We start from the raw sequence: 15660 nt of genomic DNA on the forward strand, positions 1-15660 counted from the left end.
ATTATTATTTTTTTAAACTTTCCCGGTCTAGATATTTTTCAATTTCATATCAATCGGAACATATATTTATAGTACAACTCAAAAATCTACCAAGTACTAACTTGAAAATCTATTCTTACTAACATCAAAAAGATATTTATTCCTATCCAAAGGTACATATATTTGTAGTATAAACCAAAAATCTACTAAATATTTTTTCAAAAATTTACTTTCACTAATATCTACTAGATGTCTATTCTATCTTAATATTTAAAAAGTGAATGAGCTGCTGGCGGGGCTCGAGTCCACTGGGCCCAAAGGCCCACTAACACCATCTGAATTTACGAATGAGACCAAATTTCATTGAAGTCCCTCACGGCGCATATATTTTCAAAACCGGCAGTCCTGCTCCAAAAGAGTAAAACTAAACACAAAATGGTGGTGAAGAGACTTGAAGAGAACAACAACATTGGCATAGGCATAGAATAGCATTCAGCTCAGCTCAAGATGAACAGAGAAGAAGATGGAGACGACGAGGTAGTGTGCTTGGACGAATCTTTCTTCATCAATGACGAGTGAGTGAGAGTGAGAGACAAGTTTCTCTCAGCTCCTTTCTTATTTATTTTTACTAACTCTCTAATGATTTTGCTGATTCACACACTCTCTCTCTCCACAGTTATCAGCTCACCACTTTCACTTTTGGCTCCCAAGTTCTTCACCTCTTCTGCCTCCAATCTGCTTCAAGTGAGTGTTTTCTTTTTCTGTTTTCTTATGTATAAATATTTTCCTTTTTATAGAAAATGAAAATATGCGGTCAAAAAATCTTACTATGTGGGCTGTGGAACAGCTGATTTTGATTTGACAGGGCAATTGGTGTGGCCTGGTGCTATGCTTATGAATGATTATCTCTCCAAAAACCCTGACGTGCTCCAAGCCTCTTCCATTCTTGAATTAGGCTCTGGCGTTGGTATCTCTCAATTCTCATCTAATGTTTATATCATGTTTTTCTTCCCTACTTATTCATCTTCAATTAGGCTCTTCCACATGTGTAAATATACTCATTTTGTGCGATGGCATCCTCACACACTGAAATACAGGTTGAGACTTTAAGTATTATTACGGAGCAACATTGATCCCATACATTTGTTTTGCTGTTGAAAACAAATTAGTTTAATCAAGGGATTCCTGCTTCTTATCATGTATAGATCCTCCTCTTGCTCAATTTATGTTCGGCTGAGTGCCTGTTATATGGGTTCTTTTGTGGTGATTCTCCTTATGTTGAACAATTTTTAATTTCACTAGCCTCATGATGATTATATCTTTTCTCTTAGCTTTATGTATAACAGATTGCTTCTTCTTGATGTACAGGAGTTACTGGGATACTCTGCAGCAGATTTTGCCGTGAAGTTCTGTTAACTGACCATAATGAGGAAGTGCTCAAGGTAAGGTCAAATCATTAACTAGAAGTATTGGTATGTTTACCTGTAATCTTTCTTGTATTTTGACTTTCTATAGTATCAATCTATTTTCAGATCCTGAAGAAAAATATAGAGCACCACACATCATCTGAGAATCCTAATAGTGACGCTGGTGAGGGAATGAACTTTATTAGGAACATAAAAATGTTTGCATTAGCTGATGTCTTTTGCTCACATTGTATATGCAGGATTAGCAGTTGAGAAGTTAGAATGGGGGAATTCTGATCAGATCAACAAAATTATACAGAAATATCCAGGTGGATTTGATCTAATTCTTGGGGCTGACATTTATATCCTATACAACAGATCATTACTGATGACCTCTTTTTTTTAAGCAATATGAACAAATAAAAGAAAGTTAAATTAGTTATAGCTAGGCCTGACGCATTCTAAGTGGGGCCAGGATAGAGTGCAGAAAACCATCCAAAAGCTTGTCTTAGATTTTGAGGTGGCCTAGAACACCACATGAGAATTTTCCCTTGTATCTATGTCCTTTTTAACTTGCTTAGACATGACATTATTGAGCATTCTTTGTTGGTTGGTACTTAAAAATTCCTTGACAGTGTCTAAGCTTTCAGCAATCCAGTATTTCTCCTCTTTTTGACACAGTAGAACAGTTCCTCCGCTTGAAGGGACGAGGACAATGCAAATTCATTTTAGCCTATGTATCCCGAGCCAAGAGGTATGTAATCAATTAATGAATTTGTTTTAATTTTTGTTTCCACTTCACAAATTCTGACCAGTTTTATTTGTTGGCTCATCTTGGTTGATTGTAATCATTTACCGATGAGTTTATATGGTGCATTAATATGGGAAGTCTTTTTCATTGATTGAGATTTGTGGCTGCACAAACTGTTGAGGGTGTAATTCTGGAGCTTGTCCTTTTCTGGGGCCACTCTTCATTTGCCTTGCTTTTCTGTACAGGGGCTTTGTACTTTACCCATCTGAAAACTTCAATTTTCCAGTCCATTTAATACTCAAAAAACTTTGAAACAAATTTGCAGATTAAATATCACTATAATTGGGAAACAGCAGTGGATTGATAGAACCTATTTCTTTCTGTAGTTTTCATTTATCATCCCTGCTCAGAGTTCTGAATTATTGTTGTCAGTTTGCAAAAACATCTTATGAATGATGATATCCGTATTTAGTATCTATCTTTCAACATTGGTGAGCAAATACTAAAATCAGTTTTCTCCTTTTTTTTCCTTCTATTAAAGATCTTTTAAGTGCTTCAGTAATTCTATTATTAATGTTTATGAACATTTTCCAAATCCCCCCTTGCATCCCTTTTTGGTTCTCTTGATTGTATTTACCTCTTCAATTTGAGCTGTTTGATGCAATGCTACTTATGTTTTTAATAGTAATTGTAACAAAGATCGAAGCTTTTTTTTTGTCTCTGCAATTTCTTTTACGCAATGGTATTATTGTGCACAGCATGGATTCAATGGTTCTCAATGAAGCTACTAGGCATGGACTGCTGATAAATGAAATAGTTGGGACGCGATCTGTTGTTGGAAATCTTGAAGGAGTTATTTTCGAGGTCACACTTAAATAGATGCATCAGCACGTGGCAAATTTCTTAAATAGATGCATCAGCACATGGCAAATTTCTTAAATAGATGCATCAGCACATGGCAAATTACTGAAGTCCTTGCAACTGAGGTGAAGAGATAATAACCACCAAATTTGGGAGGGCAGAAGCTATAGTGAAAGGTTGCTTTAGAAGGCTTCTGGAGTTTGATGTTCAACTTTCTTGATAATCATAAATTAGCTAATGTAGCAAATCTTTTGAATAATGGTCCCAAATCAGAAGAAACCAAGGGTTTAGTTCAGCAGTTTATTGTATACGTTTTACAATGTATACCTGAATTTTGCTTCAATGTAATGTCTATTATTCTTTGGTTGTGTCGTTTGAGTTTCCTTACTAGTACTATGCCTTCATAGTCTTTCTTTTTCATGATAAAAGGTTTACTTTCAGGAAACTTCAATAACGCTCAATGTTAGATACTGCCTTTGGGTCATATTTTAGAGGATGGGTGAAAAGTGGCTCTTATATTACATTGGAGTTTTGGTAGGTCTCTGAATCTTCTAAACGATTACTTAATTTGCATTTCGGTCCAAGCTTGTCATTAAAGGCATTTCTTGCTGAAAAAAAGAATCTCTACATTTGAAATGGCATGATTTCTTGCTTTGTTTTGGGCTAAAACCTTGCAGAACACCAGCTTTATAAGCCTTAAACAGCATGAGGTGGGATTTGGAAGCATGTGTTAAATACATTGCCCGTTGCTGATTTTGCATTTCGTTTGCATGTTGTGTTACTCTTTTTGTGAAAAGATTTTTGTATTGGCTAGTCTTTCTCAATGATAATATCTTATTCTTTGTGCGTTTTTGGTTGCAGACTTGCAGTTTAGGATCTATTTAATATTTTTACGGACAATAGATTCCTAAAGACTACTAATGTAATATAGATGTGTATAAGAGCTCAAAACTTTGTTTAGTCCTGGTCCATGTGTCTCTGAAATGTCAGAATCTCAGAATGAAGGATAAATAGAAAGTTAATTAGACACGAAAGAGAATTGAACAGAAGGGCCAGATCCCATTTGTTACAATTTGTCATACTGCAGCTGGACATGTTTAATATTTCAAGAAACCTAGGGGGTAAATAAATAATAACCTAAATAAAATTGGGAAAACAGCATAGTGAGAGATTGAAATTCAGTATTTTTTTTTAAGTTAGAATAAAATATACAATTGTTCCAGTAGCTTCAATCCTACTAGGCTACAACAGTATGACTATTAAAGAATGGTGAAAGCAATCTTCACAAAGCTGTCCATGCTGATGCTGCTTCATGCCTGGTTCTACTTTTCATACAATGAATAATTCATTCAAGTGAGGTGAAAAGGGTTGTTTGTGTCTTCAGGTCAGCTCTTCTTTTTGAAGTAATTGCACTGTCGCGACAACTTCGCTTCTTTGAGGAACTAATTCACCTGAGAGATGTGATGAATCTAACTTCAGACCCTTTCCATATGCAGCAATCAGCACAGCATCAGCCTTTCCTGCAGTTTTCAATTACCAAATATGAGGAAAATATATGCCGAGGGAGAGCATAAAGTTTGACAAAAACAAAAATTGGTGAGCTTGTGCACAGGCCTTCAGAAAATTTCAGGTCAAATCTCCTGGTCGTTTGATTAATCAATAGATGTTTTCAAGTTGTGATCAACAAGGCATATGCTCCATGGTGGCAGATTATTTTACCATGAACTTTGGGGCACCATGCTGGTTACATGTTCAAGGCATCAGACATTGGGGATAGGTCACCCCAAATCAGAGAGCCAAGTAGGCAATTATGAGCTAATAGAAGCCTCTACATCGTCGTTATCACTACTTGCTGATTTGGAATAAATCATGCCCAAACAACTCATAATGCCAGCTTTGAAGGCTTGAAAAAGCTGAAACTTTTGCTCTTTATTTCACTTGAAATTTTATGGCTGCAAAAGGCAACTTGCAAAGATGATTGAACACGATACTGAAAATCTTGTCTGATAGGCTCCCATTGTTTACATGTACCTCATCGATCATAACTCTGATGAAATACACAACCATTAAAGTCATGGTTCCAAATTATTTGCTCACATGATATTTTCCTCTGACATTCCTGCCCCTAATGTAATTCAACAGTAACATGATACTGCTGATACAAAAGTGAAAAAAGAGGTCGATGGTATGCAAAGGCGATCCAAGTTTTGACACCATCTTAGTTCTTTATTCCAACCGAGGAAAATGATAATTCTTACAAGTGATGATATAAAATACAATAAGGGGAAGATATTGTACCATGATCCTTTTTCCTTTTCAACTGGGAACACAAAGATGGAAATAATGTGGACGCAACCCTCCGGCTATCATCCTGTAAAAAAGTCCATCCATCATAAACAGAAAGGATGTTCTTGAGTTTCAGTCGGTTCAACAGTTTAAATTATGCAGAATCTTAAAAGGTGCAAAAAAGGGTTTCTCTGACAAGGTTGTTGACAAAACGTAGTAGGCATTAATAGTTTCCTTGACAGAAAGCAAGAAAACAAAACAATGATAATGTCAAGAAAGCAACAAAACTTTATAACTCCACTTTGCTTCTCGCAAATTTCAAGGCAAGACGCACGGCTAAAAATAACTGAAAAGAAAAAGAGAAGGTAAGCAGAAAAACATTTACCAGTATGACAACAACAATATTTATGTTAAACAAACATTATTTATTTGAAGAGTAAAAACTTTATCTACATGTAAATACAGATAAAATAAGTGTGTTGATGCAAACCTTTGTAGAGGTGCCTCCTGAGAGTCCATACCAGTTCTTCCATGTTAAAGAGGGAATTGGAACTACGGAAAATCCAGAGGCAACCAATATCCCAATCCATAATCCATACCCAAATCCTCCACTCCACCAACCCTTGATTAAGTAAAAAGAGATACTCTCAGAGGAGGAACTATGAAAGTTCTGCAATTTTATTTTGCTTACTTTCTCTTTCAGTAAAATTTCATAACTAGAATTGGCAAATCGACAATTGATATCTCCACATAGGATGTTGAAAAGCACAAATTTGCAAGAGGGCAAAATTTAAAAAAAGAAAAAAGAAAAAAAAGAGGATACTTATGAGAATTTTCTACTACAAAAGAATGCATTAAACAGATCCAGTTTTCTTTAGAACAATGCTTGTGAAATGGACGAATTTTCAGCTCATTAACTATGCATGAAATACAAGCCCCGACCATGTATAGAAATGGATCTCTAATATTATTCGATTTCCAGTGAATAATTCAAAAGCTACCCAATAATTCACTATATCAACACAAAAATTACAGCCATAGTGCCACATCCATACATATGGTATCTTTAGTACAACCGGTAAAGGCAACTGGTATAACAAGGGATTGTCTCTTTAATAAGGCTATATTGCTTTGTCCGAATCAATATTCTAAATGCTATGAAAGCCTGCCCATCTCTACTTGGCCTAAGGCCACGTATAGAAGAGACAAGAGCAAAATTATAACAGCAGCAAAGAGCATAATCAAACATAACAGTTGTCAAAAATGGTCCATAAGAAATCTCCCACCAACATGGATAGCACGGACCTGTTTCCCATCTTGTGGATAAGGGATTGACTGCTCTACGTAAGCAGTTGTTCCTGCAATAAAAACAGCAAAAGTCATTACATAATGTTCAAGCACTGGTGGAAGACAAGAAATGAAAATAGAACATTTTTCTCTAGATATATATTTATGATGTTAGAAACTAAAGGCTACCCAAAGTGGAAAATATTCAAATGATGAAAATTGCAAACTCAGCAGTAAATGTAATGACCCACCCAAAGCATTATCTTGACTACCATTTTCTACAATTTATTTGATTATTAATATCTGCAATGTTGGAAAAAAGAAATTTGTTAAATGTAATGCATAGCATTTATCAAGATTATACTAAACTCATCATAGAAACTTCTCTCCCTCCTGGGTCACACACACAAAATAATGAAAAAAAAGAACAAATAGAAAAAAGGAGTTGGAAGGAAGAGAAAAGAGCACCAGAGGAGAGGATGGTACAGACATTGCCATGTCACATACCAATTGGAGCATCTAAGCTGCGAAGCAACAGGATCATAGACTTCGCATCTAAACGCTTTCGAACTCTTTTACCAACTAGTACTGGCAAGTGAGGAGTATCAAACACCTGATAGATTGAGGACAATCAAAGTCATCTCACTTGCCAAATCAAGTCTCATCTAACAAAACAAATCATGGTACATGTATAATGGAAGAAAATAATGTGAAAGCCTTGAAAGGCATCTCAAGCTGATAAAAAGGCCTTTAACATGCATATTCTACAGTCAGTTTCATTCAAAAGCCAATTTCATAGTTCAGTTGCACCCAACAAACAAGTAGTATAAAGAGAATTACAACATCTAATTCACCGATACCCATAAAATTCCTTTCTTCATAATATCATGAGACTCACTTCATTTCACAACTTCTCTGGTAGCAGACAATGTTACAAATGCGTGACACTTTCATAAATTAAAGCACATTATTCCATTCGTAGGGAATTAATTTTAAAAAAAATGGGTGGAACACAGGGTTTTTTGTTTTCAATCAATCAAATTATGAGCCTAAACACTAAATCCTCAAAATAATAATATAAAATTACCACCTTTCAAGATGATTCTACAAGATTCCCAATAAAAATATTAGATGTAGAGTCCAGATGTAGCTTTTGTAATCATTGAAATGATGATTACCAAGAAACGATGGACACTTTGTTTCTTTAATTTCCCAGACATGTAAAGGTCCCTACCATTATTACAAGAATTGGGTAGACACCTGGACCATGTCTGGTCTGATCACCGTTTACAACAAACAAATAAACAAACAACAAAATTACTGTATTACCTCAGCAGAGCAGCCGTTGTGGTCGGATTTCAAGACGGCCAAAGCGCCGGAGAGGTCCGGGTCAATACCTAGAGCCCATTGGGAATCCGCATTGGTTTGGTTCGCTGTCAAGTCGTGAACGTGAAGAGGAGGAAAAGTGAGAGAATCCAGCCAGTTTTGCTTCATTTGGGCTGCCACCGCTGCTTTAGTTGTATCACCAGCAGCCGCAGCCCTAACGAGTAGCGTTCTTCCATGTTGAGCAAATGGGTATGTGCAAAGGGTTCTGATTTTGGAGGAGACGAATGTGTTCATCGATATGCAATGGCTTTGTAATTGTGGCTGTATCTTCACTGTTGTTTCCATCGAACCAAAACCAGTAAACTATCCACCTACGGACGCCTTTGTACTCTTCTTCAAAACCTATCTCGGCTCTCTCCCATACGGACCGGATCGAATTAAGATGCGAACCGAACCAGAAGATAAAAAAATACATATAATTAATACATTATTTTTACTTTTATTATATTAAGATATATATTTTTTTCTTTTTTACCTTTCAATTCTATTTGGGAATGAATTTTTTCGTGCATGCACAGCGCAACTTTATATCTGTATATTTTAAGGGTTTAATAAATCGATTTTTAAATCATAAGATATTTATTTAATAATTGATGAGATAATTAATTTATTTAAAATTTGTAAAAAATTATATGTACCGTGTAGGGATGGCAATTGTACCCGTAAACCCGTAAATCCGCCCAAACCCATCCCTCAAAACCCGCCCGTTGCGGGTAATTTTACCCGTTGCGGGCGGGTTTAGTATTATAAATTAAAACCCGCACATGGATGCGGGTGGGTTTGCTATTAACTTTATATCTGGTGGATACCCGCATGGATATCCACAAAACCCGCAATATTGTTTTCAAATATTTTTAATTTAATTTAAATATAAAAATGTATAAAGAAAATAATGTCATTAATTAAATTACCAAATAGCCAAAGGCTCAAAGTTGTGTATGTGGCCTATAGCCTATTCTAAAGTCATAATCTAAAGAAAACTAAAGGCATTTTCCTTCGAATTAGTATTTGAAAATATTAATCTTAATTATTATTATAGGCATTGTGTTGGATGGGTGCTTATGGTGGTGAATGAAATGAATATCTTCTCTTGGAGCTTGTTTTAAATGATAATATGAAATGTAATTATTATTTTTAGATACTAGTTTGTGTTTTTTAAATGGATTTGTGTAATTTATACTTAAATTTGAAAATTTGTATTGAATTGATGTGAAAATTTTAATTTTTCATTTACATTATTTAAATATAAAATTGAGTATGTTATATGGAATTTAAGGTTGTTATTATAAATTTATATATTAAACATTTGTGATTTTAAATACGGAAACTCGCAAAAAATCCGCCGGATACTATTGCGGGTTTGGTAATTATTAAAACCCGCTGCGGGTGGGTTTTTGTAAAAAAATTAAAACCCGCTGCGGGTTGCGGGTGAGTTTGGTAATTTAAATTTTGTGCGGATTTGGGTTTGATAACGACAAATCCGCTGCGGGTGGTACCCATTGCCATCCCTAGTACCGTGCGACACATTTGACACCGGACACGGACAAGTAGTCAGAGTAGGGGTGGGCAATAGCGTAATTTCAGAATGGGATAAACCCTAGTGGCTTGTTCTTTCTTTTCTTAAACCCTTCAACCTCTATTTGCTTGCATCATAAAGAAAAGAAGAAAGTTTTGGTGAAGTCCCCTCCTGTTTGTTCGTGAAGAGAAAATGGCAAAGAGATTGATTCCAGCATTCAGTCGCGTTTTGGTTGAAAAAATAATCCCTCCTTCCAAAACCAACTCCGGAATCTTACTTCCTGAGAAAACAAGCAAGGTTATTTTTTTTTCTATTTTAATTTATATTCTCATTTACTTGTAGCCTTTTGTTGCTTACATGTTTTGTGAGTTACACTGTTGCTCTTTCAAATCCCAAACTCTATTTGTTTTTACATTACTTTCATGAATTCAAGTGCCTTTTTTTTTTAAAAAAAAAAAAGCACCCGCGTCTGGTTTTTAATTGCATTATGTTGTAGTCATGTGGTTTTGCTTTGGATTTGGCTTGTTTAGCGTTTTTGATTGATGGGTATTGCTCTGATTAAAAAAAAAAAGGGAAAAAGCACCCAATTTTCAATTTGTTCATATTGCCTTGACATTTCTGTTAGAGGGCCTGGTTTTTAATCGCAAAATGTAGCAGTCACGTTGCTTTGCTTTGGATTTTACTTGTTTAGCGTTCTGATTAATGGGTATTGCTCTGATTTTAATATTTTTATATACCTGACTGAATATCCTTTAAGGGATTTTTCTTTATTTCTTCTGTATAAATCCCTAAATGAAAAAAAAAAAATTATCGATATATGTGTGCCCTCAACTATTTGGGTATTTTTCTAAAATTAACATGCAATAGTGACTAACGAAAAGTTAAAGATATCTCCTTTTCATCTCCCATTTATCCCCGTCCTGATGCTAAGAATTTGTTGTGTTCCGTGAGGATCGTGTGTCGCACCCTTTCTTTAATCCACTAAAGTGCACTTATGTGGAAGAGTAGAGCCTCTGCTTATAAGGCATAACACCATTCTTGACTTAGCCAAATGGACCCTCTACCCTTCACCATTTTTTGCCCTCCTATCATTCCTTGCACAAAAAGTCTTCCATTTGTAGATGGTTTTTGCTCAATTACTTCATAAGTCTGAGAATAAGAGAGTATAGAATGTAGTATGAATGTTTTCTGATTGTGGAGAGTAGCATGTTACATGACTAAGATCAATACAACTGGTTAATAAACTGGTTCTAAACATCCTAATGTGTGAGAGGAAAAGGCTTGAGGAAAAGGCCAGACATTTAATTTATATCCTTGTTGAAGAGTTAGCTATGTTTATGATGAATGGATGCTTCTTCTTCTCTTGGTATTTCCTGAGCACCATTAGTTCTAACATAACTTCCAATAAATTTTTTCTATTTATCTGCATCTTTTGGCAAGCGTGTTATTCAATTTGGGAAATGAAGATCCGTATATATGCAATTTGTAAAGTTTTATATTTATTTGTTTGTTAGCTGGCTATCTTAAGTCTGTTATTGTTATATTCATTGTTATTTATTTATTTATAAAATTTCAGCTGATTTCTGGAAAAGTTGTTGCTGTGGGTCCTGGAGCTCGTGATGTCAATGGAAAGTTTATTCCTGTAAGTGTGAAGGAAGGAGATACTGTTCTTTTGCCCGAGTATGGGGGGGCTGAAGTTAAGCTTGGTGATAAAAAGTATGTCTTAGTGCCTCTTGTTGAGTCATACACTTATATCTTGAATTGACTCCATAGATTTAAGAACTGGTTTACACTTGAGTGTGGAATGTGTTTATAATTTTCCTAAATAATGGATGCTTTTCATTGCTTTATACGATATGGATGAATCAATTCTTCAAGTTGTTCCAATTTTCCATCATAAGTTATTGAAGGAGACCCTGTTAGTTTACTTGATCTCTATTTCCTCAACATTTGATAGACATTACATCTATCTCACCTTCAAAGGATACAGACCTTTGGCAGGCTGCAACATCTAAGTGGGTGCTGTAACTTTAATGGTTTTATACTTCTTTTTTGTGGACTTCATATCAACCATTTGTCAATCTCGTCATTAATAATGAATTATAGTTTCCTGTAAAGAAGTACAATATGATGTTGAATCTATGCAGTATTTTATGTGTACACTGATATGTAGGGATGCAAAATTCCGTACTCTTCCTTAACCTAGTTAACATAGGAAAGATTGAAATGGTGACTACATTTATGGAATGCTGGAAATCTATGCAATGTTATTATTTGAAATTATAATGTGTGGACAAGGTTCAGAACTTGAGACTGGACAACATGACTCAATATTCAAGGTGATTTTTTTTGTGTTATTCTGACTTCTAATGGGAACTTTTTATTTCAAGTGCCTCAAAACTGGCATGATCGTGATAATACAGGCAAGTTAAAAATTTTCATGATTTGAATTTGATTGATGATTCTAGCTATTAAGCACTTCATGGCAACTATGAACACATATACCATGTTAGCACATATGCAACAATAGCATTCTGAAATGCATTTTCTTTTCATGAATATTCTGGAAAGTTTGAGCATTTTTTTTTTGTGCTTGTACTGCTTTTAAAGGGTCTAACTTTTGTTAGTGTCATATTTTGGTCATGAAGTGGCTTTCTTTCCCTTGCTTATCATTGTAGTATGATCACTTATTTCCCACTAAAATGATTCTCTGTTGTGCTTCACAAGCGATGAAAATTCATGAAAACTGACTTGATTTTTTTTTTCCTTTGGCTTTTCTTTTCTTGTAGGTACCATCTGTACGAGGATGAGTCCATCCTGGGAACACTTCATGACCATTGAAAAATATTGCTCTTTGATTGCATCTAGTAATGGCAGCTTTAATAATTCAAAGTTGTCGGCTGGAGCAGCCTTGTGACTGAATATTAGTGCTATATACATTTAAACTTATTTAGGACTTGAGAAGTGTTTTCATATAACTTGATGTACTAGTTCAGAAACTAATTTGCGACTGAGAATTGCTAAGAATTGCTAAGGGCTGCAGTTTATAGCGCATTATTCGAAGTGCCCTTTGGTCCGTTTTCATTTGTCCTCCTCCTGTAATTTGCCTTTTTTACTCGGGTCAGGTTTAGGGGTCCAAGACAATCCCTGACCGAATCTACGTCTGGGCATTTGTTTGTGGGCCCTCAAACTCAATCCAATTAAATTGCAAACTGATTCAGTCCTCCACGCCCGACCCGGATTGTTCGGGTTCCCACAGCCCCATACCCACGGGGATTTTTGCCATCCATTTTCTTCTGAAGCTTTCAATATAAGCTTTTGTGTGTTTCAATCAGGAGGTAAGAGGAACTAAGATGTTGGGTACTTGGGTAGCAAATTTAGACGGGACAGTGGAGGTCAATGCAATAACTAACAAGCCAGTATATGGTTTTTTCTATTTATTAAGCCTCCAGTATATGGCTGTCAAGAAATATATTTATAATGACCACTCTGCTTTCAGAATAATACTAATTTTTGAAATAAAAGAAGTAAATTCTTTTTTTAATTTTGTAAATAATTTTTATGAAAATTAGAAAATTAAACGAATATACACATAGCATCCATCCACCTTTCTCAAAATATTTTAACATCATTTCCTCTTAACTTTGAATTTTCTCACTTCACAAACAATTCAGTCCATCAAAATGTCCAAAGAAATCCATAATTTGCATAACATGATCATTAGAGACATAAAACATAAACATTAATCAACACCCCAAAAAATTCTAAGTGGAAAAGATAGAATGGCCAATAAATGATCGATTTTACTAGAATTTTACACAACAATATATATTTCTTTTTCCAGAGCAATATTCTGGAAATCGTTGAATGCTGATAAATATTGCTAAATCAAAAAGTTTCGATAACACCTAAAACCCTATTCTTCCAAATCTTTTGATGAGTTAATATATTTCCTTGCAGCATCCAAACTCAGTTCTTCATGTACCTGGACATAATTGGTAAACAAATTTTATTGCATTAGCAAACATAAAATAGAAAATTGAACAGGATGAACATTGTGTCATTGAGGGAAAGTAAACATACAAGTTTCTTGTGAATTTGTTGAAAAGACTGGCAAAATCTTTCCGCCTCTTCAGCTCCCACCTATGCAACACGAGGACCAATTGTCAAATTTGCCCACGTAAAACTTGAAATATAATGGATAGTAAAACTTTCATGAACATGTAATTGTTAGTTTTATGTGTATGAAATCATCTGATTAAAGCATTTGGTACCCAAAGTCCATTTGTCCAATTGTTCATGCCACCTAAATAATATAATAACATTCCATTACTTAAATTGGAGCCACAAGAAAAGATTATGTCATCACCACAGACTCCACATAAGAAGTTAAATTGCGCGCCTTTCTAAAATTAGAGGATCCCCACAACAAGAAAAAATTGTCCACTATCAACATGAATTATTCATCTCCACTGGACATGCTCCCAGATCCAATGAATGGAAAAAATGCGTACAAACATGCTATCTTAGCATATAAAAAAGCAAAAAGGAAAATAAACTAAAATGCTTAAAATCTGCTAATATGCGCAGAAAATGCATACCTTTTTGCCAGCCACAAGCTTAAGCTTCTCCCAAAATGCATCTGTTGAAAACAAAATACATATGAACACAATCAAATTGCTCAGTCACCAAATTATAAACATAAAACTAAGGCATCTTAGTACATGCAATTTTTTTTTTCTCGTCATCTCCATCTTAGTTTTATGATGCGACCAAATGATGCAGAACTGGATGCAATATTTATTTAGAAGCTCCTTAATTAAAGAATATATTTTGTTGTTAGGTAGCCATTGGTATATGATTAATAAGAAAATAATAAGGTTTATTTCGTTTTCAGGCAGAGATTGATTTATAATTAATAAGAAAATAATTAACTTTCTCCTTGTCTCCCCATAAACTTTTAATCCTTTCCCATCAATTATCCCTAATTTCTGCTTGTTTCCTCTCACTCCTCTCTTTCCATCCTGCATCTTAAGAAATTCAGAAGAAAAAAAAAAGCGAATTCTGCTAAAGCATGCCCCAAAACCAAAAGAGATACTGAAAAGTTCACTGAAAGTGTCCAAATCAGATTGACAGAATAATTTGACCACTGCACTGAAAGATTTCGACAATTTTAAAACCCAGATCAATCTTTCTCACCGACAGCAACCAAATAGACAGAATATCTCTAACTCATTACTGATGCTAGCTAAAACATATGAAAATCTATCTATCATAAGAACAAAGTAGCTTTGCAGTAACATATACCATGAAAATCAGTTCCTTGATTCACCATCTGCTTTTTATCCCCTTCATCTAACGCATCTTGCCTTTGGTTTACCTACAGAGCAAATGTCAGAATTATTGAGCCACCACAGAATCCATTAAAACTAATAATAAAAAATATCGAGGGAGTATGGCTGTATGGGGCAGTGTTGTAATATTGTTGTACCGGCTCATCCTTTGTTGAGTTTGAAGTTGATTGTCCGGAAGAATCTAGGTCAAGCTGGATACAAATGCCAATGCAAGAAGCAACAGTGTTAAACATCTTAGTTAAGACCTTGAAAAAATATTTAAAAATATATTAACAAAATTGAATCGTATCATCTCTAATTCAATATAAGATTAACCTAAATGAAAAATCTATCCTAAGCTTAAAGTGAAGTAATCAGTGATTAATCTAACGAAAAATCAATCTTGAATTAATGCTGCCGACAATTGTATAAACGAGTTAAATTAAATTAAATTTATAAAGACGAACAAGTATCGAGAATCATGATAGAAATAACAGAGAAAGAGATAGAGTTACTTGATAATCGCGAGATCGTGCAACTGGAAAAAGATCAAGAAGCCGTCGAAAATCCGCTTCATCCATCTTGCTCTTGTTCTTGCTTCAGAAAATTTTTCTTTTCTTTTTTCTTTAAATATTTTGAAAGAATTCTCCGCTGCTGTACTTGACTTGCTTTGACTTCGTTTCCACCATTTTCCTTTCTTTTTCTGAAAGGAAACCAAGGCCGTAACTATTTAGATCGACCCATGGGCCTAATACCTTGATCCACTTCATTGTTTCCGTTAAAACCTTGTACTAGCATTAGCGGGAAGATTTGTTTTCGTGGGTTTCGATTTTGTTTTCCTCTTTAGCGTTTTCA

The 15660-nt window shown here is 34.9% G+C and overlaps 4 protein-coding genes across 12 annotated transcripts; 2 read left to right on the forward strand and 2 right to left on the reverse strand.

Annotated features, from left to right (window-relative positions):
- Positions 1 to 382: 382 nt before the first annotated feature.
- Positions 383 to 3365, forward strand: LOC102624951 (uncharacterized). 2 transcript variants are annotated; one of them, XM_006470458.4, is made up of 8 exons: positions 383 to 516; positions 656 to 723; positions 827 to 946; positions 1348 to 1421; positions 1512 to 1569; positions 1646 to 1747; positions 2028 to 2139; positions 2895 to 3365. In XM_006470458.4, exons 1-8 carry the CDS (start codon positions 503 to 505, stop codon positions 3013 to 3015), a joined length of 669 nt encoding a protein of 222 aa, XP_006470521.2. In that variant the 5' UTR covers positions 383 to 502; the 3' UTR covers positions 3016 to 3365. The 2 variants fall into 2 exon arrangements, with proteins under 2 accessions (XP_006470521.2, XP_006470520.2); XM_006470457.4 differs by having other exon boundaries at positions 386 to 554.
- Positions 3366 to 4161: 796 nt separating this feature from the next.
- LOC102624274 (Holliday junction resolvase MOC1, chloroplastic) lies at positions 4162 to 8336 on the reverse strand. Of its 8 annotated transcripts, XR_008052253.1 has the most exons (8): positions 7900 to 8336; positions 7078 to 7183; positions 6589 to 6641; positions 5774 to 5905; positions 5572 to 5629; positions 5296 to 5368; positions 4717 to 5044; positions 4390 to 4517 (listed from the first exon to the last, which is right to left on the reverse strand). XR_008052253.1 is itself a non-coding variant. In XM_006470455.4 (6 exons), exons 1-6 carry the CDS (start codon positions 8239 to 8241, stop codon positions 4378 to 4380), a joined length of 846 nt encoding a protein of 281 aa, XP_006470518.2. In that variant the 5' UTR covers positions 8242 to 8332; the 3' UTR covers positions 4162 to 4377. The 8 variants fall into 8 exon arrangements, 3 of the variants coding, with proteins under 3 accessions (XP_006470518.2, XP_052290658.1, XP_052290657.1); XR_008052252.1 differs by lacking the exon at positions 4717 to 5044; XR_008052251.1 differs by having other exon boundaries at positions 5296 to 5629.
- A 1177-nt stretch (positions 8337 to 9513) lies between these two features.
- On the forward strand, positions 9514 to 12556 carry LOC102623991 (10 kDa chaperonin, mitochondrial-like). Its single transcript, XM_006470454.4, has 3 exons — positions 9514 to 9769; positions 11049 to 11188; positions 12262 to 12556. The coding sequence occupies exons 1-3, from the start codon at positions 9665 to 9667 to the stop codon at positions 12311 to 12313; spliced, it is 297 nt and encodes a 98-aa protein (XP_006470517.1). The 5' UTR covers positions 9514 to 9664; the 3' UTR covers positions 12314 to 12556.
- Positions 12557 to 13234: 678 nt separating this feature from the next.
- LOC102623697 (uncharacterized) lies at positions 13235 to 15509 on the reverse strand. Its single transcript, XM_006470453.4, has 6 exons — positions 15321 to 15509; positions 14964 to 15017; positions 14780 to 14852; positions 14074 to 14114; positions 13556 to 13615; positions 13235 to 13457 (listed from the first exon to the last, which is right to left on the reverse strand). The coding sequence occupies exons 1-6, from the start codon at positions 15384 to 15386 to the stop codon at positions 13389 to 13391; spliced, it is 363 nt and encodes a 120-aa protein (XP_006470516.2). The 5' UTR covers positions 15387 to 15509; the 3' UTR covers positions 13235 to 13388.
- Between the last annotated feature and the right edge of the window lie 151 nt (positions 15510 to 15660).

The sequence above is a fragment of the Citrus sinensis genome, chromosome 2 (assembly GCF_022201045.2).
Source record: "Citrus sinensis cultivar Valencia sweet orange chromosome 2, DVS_A1.0, whole genome shotgun sequence".
NCBI lineage: Eukaryota > Viridiplantae > Streptophyta > Magnoliopsida > Sapindales > Rutaceae > Citrus > Citrus sinensis.

Bases quoted from the DNA above. Each gene is read 5' to 3' on its own strand.
- LOC102623991 (XM_006470454.4), top strand. From the start codon at position 9,665: ATGGCAAAGAGATTGATTCCAGCATTCAGTCGCGTTTTGGTTGAAAAA. The intron at 9,770-11,048 runs GTTATTTTTTTT...ATAAAATTTCAG, and splicing joins TTCCTGAGAAAACAAGCAAG to CTGATTTCTGGAAAAGTTGT. The intron at 11,189-12,261 runs GTATGTCTTAGT...CTTTTCTTGTAG, and splicing joins GTTAAGCTTGGTGATAAAAA to GTACCATCTGTACGAGGATG.
- LOC102623697 (XM_006470453.4), bottom strand. From the start codon at position 15,386: ATGGATGAAGCGGATTTTCGACGGCTTCTTGATCTTTTTCCAGTTGCA. The intron at 14,853-14,963 runs GTACAACAATAT...TTTGCTCTGTAG, and splicing joins ACTCAACAAAGGATGAGCCG to GTAAACCAAAGGCAAGATGC. The intron at 14,115-14,779 runs GTATATGTTACT...TGTTTTCAACAG, and splicing joins TCAAGGAACTGATTTTCATG to ATGCATTTTGGGAGAAGCTT.
- LOC102624951 (XM_006470457.4), top strand. From the start codon at position 487: ATGAACAGAGAAGAAGATGGAGACGACGAGGTAGTGTGCTTGGACGAA. The intron at 724-826 runs GTGAGTGTTTTC...GCTGTGGAACAG, and splicing joins CTGCCTCCAATCTGCTTCAA to CTGATTTTGATTTGACAGGG. The intron at 1,422-1,511 runs GTAAGGTCAAAT...ATCTATTTTCAG, and splicing joins ATAATGAGGAAGTGCTCAAG to ATCCTGAAGAAAAATATAGA.
- LOC102624274 (XM_006470455.4), bottom strand. From the start codon at position 8,241: ATGGAAACAACAGTGAAGATACAGCCACAATTACAAAGCCATTGCATA. The intron at 6,642-7,077 runs GTATGTGACATG...TTTTTATTGCAG, and splicing joins CAGCTTAGATGCTCCAATTG to GAACAACTGCTTACGTAGAG. The intron at 4,518-5,295 runs GTACAATATCTT...TGAAAACTGCAG, and splicing joins GAAAAGGAAAAAGGATCATG to GAAAGGCTGATGCTGTGCTG.